We start from the raw sequence: 16,346 nt of genomic DNA on the forward strand, positions 1-16,346 counted from the left end.
AACGAGACACTGTGGAGGTGAGAAGCCTGCAGGGAGGGAGTGGGTGTCAGGGAAATTCCTTCTCTTGGGTGTCTCGGCGGTGGGGGCAGGGCAGTCTCGCCACGTGATCCGTGTGGCCGAGAAAGACCCACCGCTCATCCTCGGAGCCATCGGTGAGTCACCCGACTTCTGAATGGGCCCTTGTCTTTTCTTTTGTCTGTGTCCCATGCCCGTGGGGACGTTTCGGTAGGGAGGGACCCAAGAGACACCAGAGTCGTGGCTGGCCCCTCCTGGGCCCTCAGGGTCGGGTGCAGGGCACAGGCAGCGGAAGGGCAGGGTGGCATGTGCTCAGCCAGGTGATGGACATGAGGTCAAAGCCGATCTCTCAGGACCAGGGCTGCTCAGAGTAAACCCAGCTGGTGTGGGGTGAGACAGAGCAGGATTCGAGGTCCAGTTTGCCACCCCTGGGAAGGAAACCAATAGTTTCCTGGGCTGTTGTCACAAATGGCCACAAACTGGGTGGCTTAAAACAGAAACCTGTCCCCTCACCGTTCTGAAGAAAAGAAGTCTGAATCCAGGTGTGGGCAGGGCTTGCTCCCTTGGGCCGCTAGGGGAGGGCTCCAGGTGTTCCTTGGCTGTGGCCACACCCCCAGTCTCTGCCGCCGTCTTCACCTGACCTCCTCCCTGTGCCTCTGTGTCCTTCTCTCTTCTTACAAGGACATCAGTCATTGAATTTAGGGCCCACCCTGCTCCAGTGTGACCTCATTTGAATGATCTCTGCAAAGACCTTATTTCCAAACAGATGCTTTTCTGAGGTTGTGGGTTGACATGAATTTTAGGGGGTAATGACAGTGACCTTGGGCAGACATATTCCCCTTCAGAACCTCAGCCTCCCCATCGATGAAGTGGGCAGTGAGACCCACTTTCTGGGGAGACGTGGAAAGCACCTGAGGCACCGAGCCAGCTCCAAGGCAAGTGGCTGACACACTGCACTAGGACAAGGACCACACTGTCTTTTCAGAGGCAGGAGGTGAAAGAGCCACCCTTTGAACCCGTGTTGACACAGAGATGGGAGCAGGTGCATCATTACCCAGCAATGAGGATCCCCAGATGCAACAAGCCAGCCTCCAGGCAGAAACCTGGGATTCGGGGATCTGGGTTCATTCACAAACAGGACAGCTGCAGAGGGCTGGGGGGAGGGGTCTCCCCACCAGGCTGTGGCCTCTGACTTTCAGTGTTAGCAAATCACAACCATACTGAGCAGCACCAGAACCACAGGGAGTTCCCACCAATCAGGCTGCTTTGTTCGAAGAGCGCTTGCCACTTTGCAGAGAAAGCAAAAGGACTCAGGGAGTCGAGGTGACCTGGTGAAGGCACACCACTAGCCAGACACGCGGAAGGATTTACCTCTGGGGAGGTCAAGTCTGGAATTCTTCCCACTGACGCCAGCCAGAGCCTCAGGCTCAGACCTGGCTGGTGTTTGGAGGAAAGGGAATTTTGTTGATTCTCAAAGTGAGTCTAGGTAATCTTCCCCCAAGAAGCCACGGAGAGAGGACTAAGCACACACCTGAGAATGAAAATAAGTCAGCTGGGACTTGTGTTTCACACACAGCACTGACCTAGTGAGGAGAGCTGCCCAAGGTGGGCACGGGGCTGGGGCAGGCCCCGGCCCCCCGTACATGCACCAGCCTACAGTCCCTGTCATTCCATAGCTATAAAACGTCCCCACCTGGGACAGTTTCCCCAGCAGCTGAATATGGCAAGTGTCCGCAGAGTCACTTTGAACTCAACGCAAGTAAGTCTATTCCCACTTGGAGGCAAGACCACCCTGGTTCTCAGAATCTGGTTGTTTACCTGCAAGGACTCATTAGGGAGGACCCAGTGGAATTGTTCGGCCTTGGGTTAAGGCCGTATTAAAGAAGTTGCTTGGTGAGGGAGAAGTGGGAATGGATATGGCCTGGACCGGGGCAGGTGCACCCCTGAGCCCAGCCCAGCTGGACCAGCTGGCCCTAAGGACCGGCCTGCTTGCTTCCTGCCCCGGGATCTGCCCACTGCGTCCAAGTGGGGAGAGCACAGCCCCCCACACAGGGGTCACTTCCTATTAACCAGGCCGCGTCTGTGTGACTGGCCGGGGCTGCCTACCTGCTAACACGGCTGCTTCTGTGGCGAACGTCATGGCGAATTCCCGGATGACATCGGCGGGGCTGTCATTCACGAAGAAGCCAAGGTAGCTGATGGAAGAATGCAGAGCCAGAGGGACCACCGGGGGGAAGGAGCCCAGCATCCGGTCTCCTGCTCTCTTCAGAGCCTCGTACAGACACTCCACCTTCTGGTCTTCACACTGTGGGGAGAGACAGCTGTCTGCTTTCCCAGCTCGTGTTACGTCGCCACGTGGACCTAACACACAGGCCTCCCACAGTGACAGGCAGCCTCTGCCAGCGATCGAAGAAAAGAATGGCATTTGGGGAGCCGTGACTCAGGCAGAAGCCCAAGTGTTGCTGCGATTTGCAGACAAAGGCCAGGGCTATCGATGAGAAAGGGAAGGGAACAGTCCCGCCCACAGGAGGGAGCCGGTCCTGCTGGTGCAGATACGCTGACACAGCGACGCTGATTCTCCGTGTTTCACGTGTTCAGCCCAGTGGTCATCACATCTGCTTTCTTGTTATCCCTGCAGATGTTCATGGGAGACAGGGCGGCTTGGCCCCAGTCAAAGGTTCTCCTGCCCTGCTCTGACATTCCAAGGCCTGAGGCGTAGGGCGCGCAGGGCAGGGCCTCTGGGACCGCAGCTCCGGCTCCATCTCATTTCATTTATTTATTATTTATTTATCCTCACCCGAGGACATTTTTTTTGCATTCATCTTCAAATAGAGCGGGAGGGAGAGAGGGGGGAAGAGAGAGAGACACACACACCAACTGGTTGCCACTCACACAACCCCAACCAGGGCCAGGGCCAGGGACAAGCCGCAACCGAGGTACGTGCTCTTCGCGGGAACCGAACCCGGCCTCTCCTGTCCGTGGGCCGACACTCTCACCTCTGAGCCAAACCGGCCAGGGCTCCAGCTCCATTTTAAAGGGGCTCGTTTATTATTATTTTTTAACACCGGTGAATGTTATTCATAAACGTTAGGCAGCCTAGCAGGCCGCTTTTCTGCTCGCGACGCTGTTCGTAGTTGAGCTGGTTCATGTGTTTGGGGTCATGGGTTTGTTCTGTACCTGGTCCTCAGTTCTCAGAGGTGTCAGTTGAGAGTCTTTGGGAATGGAGTGTTCTGTCAATGCCCGGGTTGGAAGTCCCTTGTCACTGAACCTGCAGCCCTCCCGCCCCCGCCGTGTTGACTCAGCCTGCGCCCCACATCCTGAGCCAGCACCCTTTCCGTTCCGGCCCAGAGCTGCTCAGCATGGCACCGGCGGCTTCCGGAGGCTTCCGCAGACTCCGAGGCAGCCGCAGGTGCACCGCTCAGAGCCTGCAGCGAGGGCGGAGCCCGTGCCTCCGGGGGCGCCCCGGGGAGGTCTCGGCCCTCAGCTCCCCATCTTTCCGGAGCAGCCAATGCAGGGACGGCTCTGGTGCCCAGTCCCCCTCCCCTCCTCCATGGGTGTCAGACCTACGAGGCCCGCCCTGCCCATCCTTCCGTCTCCTTCACCCCTCAAGGCTTTCTCCCACGGAGATCTCCTGAAGTTCTAATTCTGGGGTCTGCTTCCTGGAGGACCCCGTCTTCCTGCTGTCCCCCGTTCACTGCACTCAGTCTGTCCGAATAATCTGCCTAGGGGCGCCACGCCACACCCCACCCCAAAGCTGCAGGCGCCCCCCTCAGTCACCTGGAGACTCCTGTCTACACTGCCCACCTGCCCGCGGGGTGGAGCCCACAGAGTTTGCTGACGCCAGGGCCGGGCTAGGTGTGCCCTCTCCAGGTTCCTGGTGGGAACCACAGAGGAAGTGGTGTCTGCCCCTCCTCATGCCCACACCTCCCTCTTCTCTTTCCAGGGGCCCGGGTCCTGCTCACCTTCCCGGGAACCCTAGAGAGCTGCCTATTTGACCATTTCCCAAGTCAGGGCTGGTCCCCCAGGCAGGAACAGTCCTGCATTTGTGACCGGCCTGAACCCACCCATTCCTCAGTTGATCCATCACACATTTCTGAAGCACCTCCTCTGTTTCAGGCACTGTGCTAATCTCTGGGGGTGCAAAGATGAGGGGTTAGTCTGCTGAGGGATGCAGAGATGCCCAGACAGTGTCATACAACAGGGAAAGTGGAGCACAAAGGGCAGCAATCCATGCTGCCTGGGAAGCTGGGAAGGACTTAAAAAAAGGAGGGGATAAATGAATTGGGTTCTGAGGGATGAATAGGAGTGGACCAGATAAAGACGAGGAGGAAAGTAAAGGATATCTCCCACAGAGGCCAGCTAACACTAGTTGTGGACCGCCCCATAAAAGTAAATCACGTGGTGGTCCTGAATTTTGTCCCATCACTGCCTAGTTATTGCAGAAAATGACTTAGCTGCTGTGCTAACGAGCATTAAAGGCATGTTGGGGCCGACTCACCGTGAAGAAGTCACAGAGCGTTATGTGAGGGAAGACCTCATGAGCTCTGTTCTTGGTGCACTGACGCCTGCTCTCTCTCCAGAACTCTTGAAGTTTTTCCAGCAGGGACCCCGTGGGACAGAGGAAAAGGGCATACTCCTGGGGGATGGGGTCATCTAGGGAAGGGTCATTGCAGTGACATTGCAACCTGCAACAGAGAATAGGCCACTGTCACCTGGTGTCGTGACAAAGGAGAATCTTTCCCCTTGGAGGACAGATACCACGGCTGTAACTCCGAATAACAGGAACACGGGTTACCCTGCAGCCACCTCCCGGTGACAGGCACCAAGCATGTGGCTTTGTGAGGCCACGGAGTGGTCAGTGTGCATGCAGGTCTCACACCCAGGTTCGTCTGATTCCCAGGTCCCAAGACATTGAGAGAAAGGTGACAGCGAGCCTCAGAGCCTGGTCCCAAATGCCCGCTGTGGTCCCATCTCCTTTGCGTTGAAAAATTTTGTGGAAAAACATTCACATTTTTATTTTCTCTCACACTTCACATTAATTGTCCAAATCAAAACCACAAAGAGCTAGACATTTAGGTGGCTATGATAACTTCTTTCAGCTCAGAAAAAGTTAAGTTAGAACAAGGGAAAAGAATATACCATCCCAAATTCAAGTTCACTCTCACTAATCATAAAAATGAGAATTAAAACGAGCATTTTGCTCATCTGTCAAATGAACGAGATGTTTTTCAAAGGATGAAAGTTATGCTCAACTGGGTCAAAGGCGCGTGGGGACTTAGGGGTGAATTTGTGCATTCTTGACATAAGGCACTTATAATTCTAGAGATTATTGAACGGAATCATCTTCCGGAGACTTAACCAAAGCAAAAGACAAACAGTATAGAAAATCTGCATGTATAAAATATTTATCGTAGGGTTATTTATAATAGGAAAGAAGGAAAAACCTGATAAATAATGTAAATTTACTTGTCTGTTCATTAGAAATTGTGGTTTTGAAGAATTTCTAATGTCTCAGGGACGTTTGGGATCATCTTCAGTGTAGAAAGCAGTATGCGCCGACTGGGAAGACATTACTTACACGCACGTACATATTCCCGAGAGTAATAAAAGCACCCAGAGGCAGCCAGCCCCTCACCCTGGCTCGTCCCCATTCCAGAGGCAGCCCCAGTGGTTACTCTGCTTTGTTTTCTTCTAGCCATTTAAGTCACACATTCATAGGTAGCTCTTGGGTGTGTTTTCTATAAATCATAAGCCATGTTCGAAGTATTCTGCAACTTGCATTTTTTTACTCAACCATGTTTTCTCGATTTCCCCAAGTTGCTACATCAATACCCGATGACGCGGGCAACTTCTCGGGGCTACATGATATCACGTTATGTACATATGTGATCTTCCATCCATCCATTCCATTGGTGTGTGTTTACAATGCCTCTGTTTAATGCTGTAATTACGGTTTTTGTACATATTTTTTAGCCCCTTTGCATTTCTCCAGAGGATGTCCTTAGACTTGGAACTGCTTGTTTGGGCCGCTACACACACTAATTTATCTTATCTTATCTTATCTTATCTTATCTTATCTTATCTTATCTTATCTTATCTTATCTTATCTTATCTTATTGGTTTGCTTATTTTTTATCCTCACCCGAGGACATTTTTGCGTTTATCCTCAGATAGAGCGGGAGGGAAAGAGGAAGGAAGAGAGAGAGAGAAACATCGATGTGAGAGAGACACATCGAGTGGTTGCCACCCACACAAACCCAACCAGGGTTAGGGACAAACTACAACTGAGGTACATGCCCTTAGCGGAAACCGAACTCGGGACTCTCTGGTCCATAGGCTGATGCTCTAACCATTGAGAAACCAGCCAGGGCAGCTACACACACTTTTGGTGCTGATAGACACCCCAGACTGCAACCAAGGAAGTCAGAAACCCCGTCCGTCCCCCTCACCAGCGCTGGAAGGTGCCTGTTACCTTTCATGGTATCTTAGTTTGCACGTCCCTGGTTATTAGTGACGTTGGGCCCACTGTAGGCTGAGACCAGGGATCCTACTGTCTCCCAGTTCCTTGGGAGGACTTCTGTCTCGGTGGCTGAGGGACCAGCCAGAGCCCTGGTGTGTCTCTCTGTCCTGTGGAGGGACATGCTTCGCCCTTGGCCTAGAGTTCCTGGAGGAGGAAGGTCTCCTACTGAGGACATGCTGGACACTGAGGGACCCAGTGTCCGTGTCTGTCTTCTGCTCTGCGGAGGACACCTCCACCTTGCGGGACTGGATTTTTATTGTTTGACTTTCCCTGTGGCTGTTTCGGAGCAGAGCGAGAAGGGACTTCCTGTCTAGGGGCAGAATGGGGGCATCACGGCACGTTCAGGCAGGACGTGGTTCTGGAGAACGGGGTGCCCTCTCTGGATTCCAGGAGCCGACCGCTGAGCCCGTGGCCGGTGTGAGGTCACCTAGCTGGTGGGTGGTGGAGCTGCCTGGCACCAGAGCCTGGCGCCCCTCACGATGCAGTGTGCGTGCTGATGCCTTAGGGGACATCTGGGACCCCAGTAAGTCCTCTTCCAGGCAGAGGCACGAGAGGCAGCCTCTGTGTTGTATCAGCAGAGGGGCTCTCCCCATGCCTTCAACAGACCACGTGAATCTTTTCCTTTGACAGAACATTTGGATTAAACCAGATTTTTAAGTGACGAAAGCCTTGTTTGAAGTTCTCTCTCTTTTGTTTTCTGTTTTACACGTGGGCTCTTTATCCTGTTCCTTCAGTGCCGGGTGGGCTGGCACGGAGGTGGCCCCCCCGCCGCGGCCCCAGCCCGCACACTCACCAACGTGCAGACAGCCCCACTCACCAGTCGGCCGCCTCCTCCGCCGTCTTTCTCCCCGTAGCTGCCAAGGCCTTCAGCCTGCAGGAAGCAGACGAGGGAGCATTCAGAGCCCGGCTTCATTTGTTTGGATGAGAGGCAGGGCAGCCCCGCCACCCGTCGGGCCTTCAGGCGGACACCCCGCCACCCCAGGGGTGACTGCTACCTTCACAGCCGAGCCAAGCACCAGGCCTCTGTCCGAGTGCTCTCACTGTGGTTTGTGGAAATGCACCTGCTCCCATACCCCTGCCCGTGTTCCTTCCAGGACGCCCACCTCCAGTCCTTGGCATGCAGTCCAAGGCTCATGCTGAGGTCCACCCACGCCTGCGGTCTGTCTCCCCACCCCCTCCGGCACCTGCACCGGGGCCAGTCGGACCTACTCTCGTATCCTGCGGTCGGCCAGGAAGGGCCATAGCCCGGCTCACACACGTGTCCCTGCCAGATGTGGCCCTGTGCCTCCATGGTCTTCCAGGCTCTGCGCAAGCGCCACTCCTCCAAGAAGCCCTCCTCAAACCACCACCAGGGTGGACATGCAGCCCCTCTGGGTTCCAACTGTGCACACGGTCACCACCCTTACCACCTCAATGAGCTCCTGTCCCTTTGCCTCCCCTACCGGACCTCGGGTCCCTGAGGCCTAACTGTGTCTCATTCATCATTGTCACCAGGACATACATCCATACACTGAGTGGAATTTAACGGAACCAGAGCAAATTGAGCTGAATGGAATACAGCTAAGGGACTTCGTTCAGGGATTCAGCCCGAAGTATCTGAGGGTGCCAGGAGCCAGGAGGGTGCGGCCCAATGCGCCTCCTGGGGAGGTTCCAACAGAGAGGCCTGGGCGGTGAGCCTGACTTGGGGAGCTCCAGACTAGTGAGAAGTTTAAAGCAGGTTTTCAAGCCTACCATGTGGCTAATGTCTACATTAGACGGCATTTCTGTGCGTCCGTGCTGCAGTGTCAGGAGTGTGGTAAAGGTGCTGTGAAGAGAGGATTCGGGTCCTGCCCTCCCCCCTGGCTAAGTGTCCCCATCCGCACCTGATGGGAGGTGCTAAGGACAGGCCGGCAACGGGCCCCTGCTTTATCGTGAACCTGTGTGTGGACCAAGTCCTGATCTGGGTGGGCGAAGAAAGGGCTGTAGCGTCAACATCATTTCATCCAGTTGGGTTGGGATTGTGTTCTAATGTTTAAGGAATGTTTGCCCCCTCCCAAATCCAGGCTCACCTACGGGGAATTCAGCCACAGTTTCCATGCGGATAAGCATTCGAAAGGATGGGCTCTAAGTAGTCGGTTTCCTGGGGAAGCTGTAACCCAGAGTCTGTGTCATCGCTCATGGCTTTGGGGATTGCGTCCCTCTCTGAAGGGGGTAACTCCTAAGGTTAACGTTTTCTGCGTGTGGACGTTTTCCTTGGACTAGTGGGATCTCGGTAGCTCAGTAGTTTCTTAACCACTTTGTTGGGCACTCAAGAGATTTGTCCTAAGGACGAATGGTTTCCCTGCACCAGGTCCCAGAATTAGAGACTCATTAATTCAAATCAGAGTTTGAAATGTCATCTCAGTCACTGAGCTGCCCACAAAGAAGGTACAGCCAGGCCCCAAGCTCCTCCAAACCCCGAGAAATGGAGGCACCATAGTTACACACAGCTTCCAATTTTCATAAACTCAGGGCCCCCCACCAACCAGCCAGCAGTTTGTCCTGATCATATCATTTACAAACAGCAAAGGCTGCTGTTTAGAGACTGTACCTCGCCCTGCCGGCGCATCCCTTCAACAGGAAGTAGGTGCTCTGAGCGGCCTGCAGTTCTGCAGGGACCTCAGGGGTCCGGCTAGGCATCAGGGGCAGGCGCCCGGGGGAGTACTCACGCGGTGTGTGCTGGGAAGCCCATGCTCAGAAGGGGGTCCAGAAGCGAGGCGGCGCTGCGGCCCTTGAGCTTGTTGTTGACCTTTGCATAGACCTGTGTCTCCCCAGCTGCCATCTCTTCCTGCCTGCAGACTGAAATGAGTAGATACAACCAGAGAGGGAGAGGCAGGAGAGGCTGAGGCTGCAAAGAAAAACCTCAAGCCTCTTTTGATCTTTCTGACAAAAGCTAATATCCTGTTTGCACGAGATTGGTTTTCCGAATTCTCTTTGCAGGGTGCTGGAGCACAGCACCCATCCACACTCTTTCCACAGTGGGGTTCGGCTTCCAGAGGTCCCTGTGTGGAACCAGCCTTTGCTTGGATGTGACGTGCATTGGGAGCAAGTCTGTCTGAGAAAGGGGTAAGGGGGCGGGGCGAGGGAGTGGGAGTGGGAGCCCAGGGGGAGGGTTCTCTCCTGGGCCCATGGCCACAGAGCCCCCCACAACCTGGAATCTTAGCCGCCTATATGTAGATAAGACATTACACTGCACTGTATCTACTTTCCAAGTTCTCTCTAAAGTTGTTGGTTCTTTTAGTTATTCATTGACTTCTTCTTTGGTTTTAAAATCTTTAAAAATGTTTTTATGCTTGCAGCAAAGAGGCTGAATTGTACGTGGGCAGCTCAGTAAATTTTCATAAAGGGAACACACATATCCCCCAGGACCAGCAATAAAACAGGACCAGCTATTCAACCGAGGGAATTCTTCCCCCTTCTCAGGACCCATGGCAATGCCTGGAGACATTTTTGGTAAGCACAACGAGGAGGCCAGGGATGCTGTAGGGAAGATGAGAGCAAAGAAGGGTCCAGCCCAACATACCAGTAGCATCAAGGCTAAGTAGTCCTGCTCTAGAACCTTCTCAGGACCTCAGGAGCTTCTCTGCCCCCAGGCCCGCCCCAACCTCCTAGTTATCTCTCCCTTCCCCAAAATGGTAACCACTCTACTAACTCACACATCAATTTAGCCTATTTTTGAACCTTATACAAATATAACCATCTAGCATGTACTCTCTTGTGTCTGGTTTCTTTTGTCCAAAATTATGTGTGTGAAATTAATCTACTTTCTTGCTTATAGCCCCAGTCAGTGCATTGCGTTGCTGGGTAGTGTTCTATGAGATGAACACACCATCATTTATTTCTCTGTCTGTGTACGTTGTGTGGTTTTTCGGTTGTTTTGCTGTGGACACACTTGTATATGTCTTTTGGTACATGATGTGCATTTCTGTTAGGTGCTTATTCAGGGTGGGATTTCTGGCTCACAGGACGGGTGCACACTGCATTTGAAATTGCCCAGTGGTTTTACAAAGCAGGTGGTCATTTGCTTTCTCGCCAGCAGTGGGTGAGCGTTTCGGCTGCTCTTCATCCATGTCTACACTTTATACTGTCTGTTTAGTTTTAGCCAATCTGGGGTGTGTAGTGGTATCTCACTGTGGTTCTAATTTGTATTTCCCTGCATGGCAATGACACCGAGCACCATGAGACAGGCTATTGGCCACTTATTGGGGAAGATCCTGTTCAAATCTTTGGCCTTTGAAAAATTGGATTGTTTGGTTTTTTCCTTATTAATTGATGGAAATTCTGGAACTAAGTCTTTTGTTGGATGCATTTAATGGTAACAACTTCATCTAGGCTGTGGTTTGCCTTTTTAATCTCTTAATGCTCAGCAGAGGGGTCAATGGAATTTAAGAGAGAAAAGGTTACTGTTTTTAACAAATAGGGAAACTGTATACTAATATGGGAGAAGTGTGAACCCCAACCCTTACTTCACATCATGAGCAAAAATTAACTCAAAAGCTATGGTGGACCTAAATGTACAAGCTGAAACTTCTAAAAGAAAAACTATTTGCTATGTTGGAGTTTGCAAAGCTTTCTTAGAATGTAAAAAGCATAAATTATTAAAAATTTTAACTGGATTTCATCAAAATTGAAAACTGCTCTTTGAAAGACACCCCCCTCCCCAATTAAAATGCTGTCATTTGGGAGAAAATATTATCATATATACACCTGACAAAGAACTTGTATTCAGCATATTCAGAATATAATATAATATAATATAATATAATATAATATAATATAATATAATATAATATACATATGTATTTATTGTATGTACATGTATTCTTATAATCAATAAGAAGAAGATAATCCAGCCTAATAACAGGCAAAAGATCTAAATGAACACGACAAAAGAAGATACACGAATGGCTAATGAGGGTGTGAAAAGATGTTCAACAGTATTAGTCATCCGGAAAATGTCAGTTGAAACCACAGTATGATACCACACACACTTACTAGAAGAGCTAAAATTGAAAAGACTGACAATACTAAGTGTTGACAAGGCCATGGAATAGTTGGAACACACTCATACATTGTTGGTGGGAATTGCAAATTGTCCAATGATTTTAGAAAACTTTTTGACAGCTTCTTAAAAAAAGTTAAACATACATTTTCTATATGACCAGTTCACTCGTAGCTGCCTACTAAGGAGAAATGAAGATGTATGCCCATACAAAGATTTGTATATGAATGTTCGTAGTGGTGTGAGTCACTGTCGAGCCAAACTAGAAAGAATCCAAACGTTCATTAACTGGTGAACAGATCCACAAATTATGGCATTTTCAATTAATGGGTAACATTCATCAATAAAAAGGAACACATTGCTGATTTGTGCAACAGCATGGTGAATTTAAAAGAACATTATGTTGACTGAAAGAAGCCCGACACAAGATTACACATACCGTATAATTTAAAAATTTTTTCATTTTATTTTTTCCATCACCATTTATCCCCTTTGCCCTCTTCCACTTCCACCCTCTGCCCCCACCCCCGCCATCACCATACTGTTATCCATGTCCATGAGTTTTTCTCTCTCTTTTTTCTCTTTTTTGCTCAATCCCTCCACCCCCTTAACCTTCCCCATCCCCCACCAGAGCTGTCTGCCTGCTCTTTATCTATGAGTCTGTCTCTATTCTGCTTGGTAGTTCAGTTACATACTGTATAATTTTATTAAAATAAAATTCTACAAAAGCTAAAAACTGATCTATAGAGACAGAAAGAAGATATTAGTTGTCCAAGGCTAGAATCTGAGAGATTTTTTGGGGGTGAAGGAAATGTTCTATAACCTGCTTTGGTGATGACTGAATGGGTGCATAGATCTTTAACTCTTACTAAACTGAACACTTAAGATGGGTACATTTTATAGTGTGAAAACTAAACCTCAGCAAAATTGATTTTAAAGAAGAAAAGGGAAGGAGTACTAGTAGGACAATAAAAATCACTATGCTAATTTCCACCAAAAAAAGACCTGCTGGGATTATGTTGAATCTATACATCAATTTAACAATATTGAGTCTTCTAATCCATGAATATGGTATATCTTTCTATTTAGTTTTTCTTAAAAATGTATTGCAGTTTTCAGTGTCTTGTACTTCTATCATTAAGTTTATTCCTATGTGTTTATTCCTGTTTTTGATACTATTGTTTAAAATAATTAATATTTTCATTTATTTGTTGTCAGTGTATAGAAATATAATTAATTTTTATATATTGACAGCCATACAATAATCTGGCTCAGATCACTTATTAATTCTAATATTTTATAGATTATTTTGGATTTTCTATGTACACAGGTGTCTAATCTTCAAATAATGACAATTTTCTCTTCCCTCTCTAATATTTATACATTTTATTTTCTCTTCTTGCCCTGTTGTTCTGGCAAAGACTTCCAGTGCAATGTTGAACAAAAGTGTCTTTTTAGTAGGTACCCTTTATTAGAGTCAGAAAATCCCTTTTCACTCCTCGTTTGCTGAGGTGTTTTAAAAAATTTATTAGTGGATATTGAATTTTATCAAATGCTTTTTCTGCACCTATTGAGATGATCATATTGCCTTCCTTCTTTATTCAGTAAATGAGGTAATGTACACCAATTGACTTTTGAATAGTAAATCAACCTTGTTCTAAGATAAAACCTTCTTGATAACAATATGTTCTCCTTGTCATGTAATGCTGGATTTGATTTGCTAATACTTTGTTTGGAGTTTTTTGCATTAGTATTTGTGAATTAGCTTGGCTTGTTGTTTTCCTTGTATGTAATTTCCTCGTTAGGTTTTAGTGCCAGTAGCATGACTGACTCATTCTGATTTTCCTGTGACTTTTCTGGTCTTTGCACCAAAGGTTTCCATCCCAGGAGCCCTCTCAGTCTCAGGTGTAGGAGGAAAGTTGGTCGCCCTAAGTGTCAGAATTATTTTGGCCTCACAAATGAGCTGGGAAGTATTTCTTCTTTCCCAGTTCTCTGAGTTTATGTAAGATTGTTATAACTTCTTTCTTAAATGTTTAAAAAGATTTACCAGCGAAATCATCTGGGTTTAGAATTTTCTTTGCTCAGAAGTTTTAAATTATGCATTTAGTTTATTTAACAGATATAGGGGCATTCTTCTTGTATCTGTTTTATTAAGTTTTTTTTTTTTTTTCCCAATGAATGTGACCATTTTATCTAAGTTGTCAAATTTCTTGGCATTGACTTGCCAGGTCTTTATTTTCTTTCAGTTCTATTACCTACATTTCTGTGCACAGGTCTTGTAGTATTTAGTAGATTATTCTTAGGTGTTGGGTCATTTTTGATGTCGCTATAAATTATATCTTTTTACAATTCCATGTTTGTATTCTTTGTGGCTGGTAAATAAAATACTATTGATTTCACATTGAACTTATATCCCAAAGTTTTGCTTAATATACTTAGCAGTTCTAATCATTTATCTTTAGAATTTTTAAGATAGTCTAAGTCCAAAAATAATTTTGTCATAAATAATGATATTTTTATTTATTTCTTACCAGTACGTATTCTTTTCTTTTAAATTTTCTGCCTTTTTTCCTTCTTTCGTTTCTTCTTTTCCTTTTCTTCTATTTCCTTTTTTCTTCTGCTTTGGTTTCATTACACTGGCTTGGACTCCGATTGGTGACTAGATACGGTGTATATCTACAGTGAATCTCCTTGTATTAGTTTCCATCTCAGAGGAGAAGTTTTCAATATTTCACCTTTACATGTGAGTTAACTACATTTTTAAATAATATCTTTTTTCTTTGAGGAATTTGAAGGTTGAAATAATTTCATGAACAAATGAGTTCTATAGCTTCCATTTGAAAATCTGAAAAGAGACAAAGCTTATTACCCAAAGGGAAAAAAGTAGATTTGTGGTCTGAAATCTAAAGCAGATTTTAGCCTCTATTCAAATATATTTTTTCTGTTCTAAATGATAAACAACTTTTTGAGGAATTGTGCTTATAACATATTAAAATGTAAATTTCTTGCCCTGGCAAGTTTGGCTCAGCAGTTAGAGCGTCGGCCTGCGGTCCAGAGAGACCTGGGTTCGGTTCCCGATGGGGGTGTGTACCTTGGTTGCAGTTTGTCCCCGGCCCTGGTTGGTCATGCGGGTAGCAGCCACTCAATGTGTCCCTTTCGCGTCGATGTTTCTCTCTCTCTCTCTTCCTGTCTCTCCCTCCCACTCTATCTGAACAAAACAAACAAACAAAAAAAATGGAAAAAATGTCCTCGGGTGAGGATTAAAAAAAAAAAAAGTAAATTTCTCTTTTATAAAAAAAGCTTAATTATATAAGCCAGGAAATGGTCATCTAGCCAGGAAAAGGTAATCCCTTTTCTTAGCTTGAAAAATTATCTTCAAGACCAACAGGGAAAATACTAAATTTTCCTGATTGACAATTTCTCCTGACTGACGCCAAAGCCTTCCTTCTGTCATTAAAGTGATCAAGGTGGAGCCCTGGCCAGTTTGGCTCAGCGGTTAGAGCGTCAGCCTGCGGTCCGGAGAGACCCGGGTTCGGTTCCCGCTAAGGGCATGTACCTCAGTTGCAGTTTGTCCCCGGCCCTGGTTGGGTCGTGTGGGTGGCAACCACTCGATGTGTCCCTTTCACGTCGATGTTTCTCTCTCTCTCTCTCCCTCCCACTGTATCTGAACAAAATATCAAAAAATGTCCTCGGATGAGGATATAAAAAAATAAAAAAAAATAAAGGGATCAAGGTGGAGATGGAGACCTGGCCTGGAACTCAAGCTGTGTACAAATGGTCAAGGAAGCTTCCCAGCTCCCAGGGGAGCCCTCAGGGTAGGACACCCCTTCTCAAACCTCCAGGCCAAGACCACTTAAGACACTGGCTTGGTGAACATCAGATGCCAGCCCAAAGCATGCTGCTTTCTGCTTCCTTAAATTTTCATTTTGAGCTTGATGGAATTGATTGTAGGTTAATTGTCTGAGGGCTACTTCATGGTGGTGGAAGTTTAACACCCTCATGGGTCCTCTCCCTGCTATCCTCTGGTTAACTAGATCCACCTTTGACATCCTCTGACACACATCAGTGTGACCCCGTGGTGGCTGTCGGTTTTCTGCACATCTACAGAGTATTGTTAGTCCACCCTGGTTTACGATCAGCTCACGGATGGCCGCGGAGCCCCATGGAGCCATGTGCCCATTGCTGTGCCAGGCACCGTGAGAGTACACGGACTCTGTCCTCCGGGAGTCGTGCTCCAGTCGGGAGCATGACCTACCGCTCAGGTAAAAGCAAGGAAAGTTAAGTTGTGAGTTTCCTGTCACTACCTTTGAGGGCAAAAGTTCATTCGAGAATGGAGGGAGTAGTTAGGAAAGATGTGAAGGAAGGATAACAACCTCGGAGGATAACCTGTGTTTAATCCAGAGACATGGATAGGTGCCCGGGCAGGTGCTAGAGGCAGGCAAACAAGACTGAATTAACCCACGACTGGCTGAATATGTCCCTTTGGCTGTAGTTGCCATCGGTAAACCCGCCAACTCCACCTTCAGAACAATCCCAGCTCCCATCTTCGTCTGTGCCAATAGCACCTTGGTCGAGTCACAGCCCTGGTGACGGAGGCTTTCAGCAGCTCCCCCCCGCGCCCCCCCCCCCCCCCCGCCCGCCTTCCCTGCACTCAGCGCACATGCGCAGACCCGGAATGTGCCCTGCTCCGTCCTCTGTGGGCTTCCGTCACACAAAATCAAACCAGAGTTCTTCCCTCCAATGGCCTGGGCCCTCCAGGATCTGCCCACTGGCCTCTCTAGGCACACAGGT

General features: G+C 48.2%; 1 protein-coding gene across 5 annotated transcripts in view; it reads right to left on the bottom strand.

Moving 5' to 3' along the window:
- Window positions 1–9,366, bottom strand: part of UBASH3A (ubiquitin associated and SH3 domain containing A) — a 39,394-nt gene extending 30,028 nt beyond the window's left edge. For all 5 annotated transcript variants that reach the window (XM_036243443.1, XM_036243441.1, XM_036243442.1 and 2 more), the window contains exons 1-4: window positions 9,223–9,366; window positions 7,353–7,406; window positions 4,514–4,700; window positions 2,122–2,320 (exon numbers count right to left, since the gene is read on the bottom strand). In XM_036243443.1, coding sequence (XP_036099336.1) covers window positions 2,122–2,320; window positions 4,514–4,700; window positions 7,353–7,406; window positions 9,223–9,335 — 553 coding nt within the window. In that variant the 5' untranslated portion in view covers window positions 9,336–9,366. The remainder of the gene's footprint in view (window positions 1–2,121; window positions 2,321–4,513; window positions 4,701–7,352; window positions 7,407–9,222) is intronic.
- Window positions 9,367–16,346: the final 6,980 nt, after the last annotated feature.

Source organism: Molossus molossus, unplaced genomic scaffold (genome assembly GCF_014108415.1).
Source record: "Molossus molossus isolate mMolMol1 unplaced genomic scaffold, mMolMol1.p scaffold_m16_p_5, whole genome shotgun sequence".
Lineage (NCBI taxonomy): Eukaryota > Metazoa > Chordata > Mammalia > Chiroptera > Molossidae > Molossus > Molossus molossus.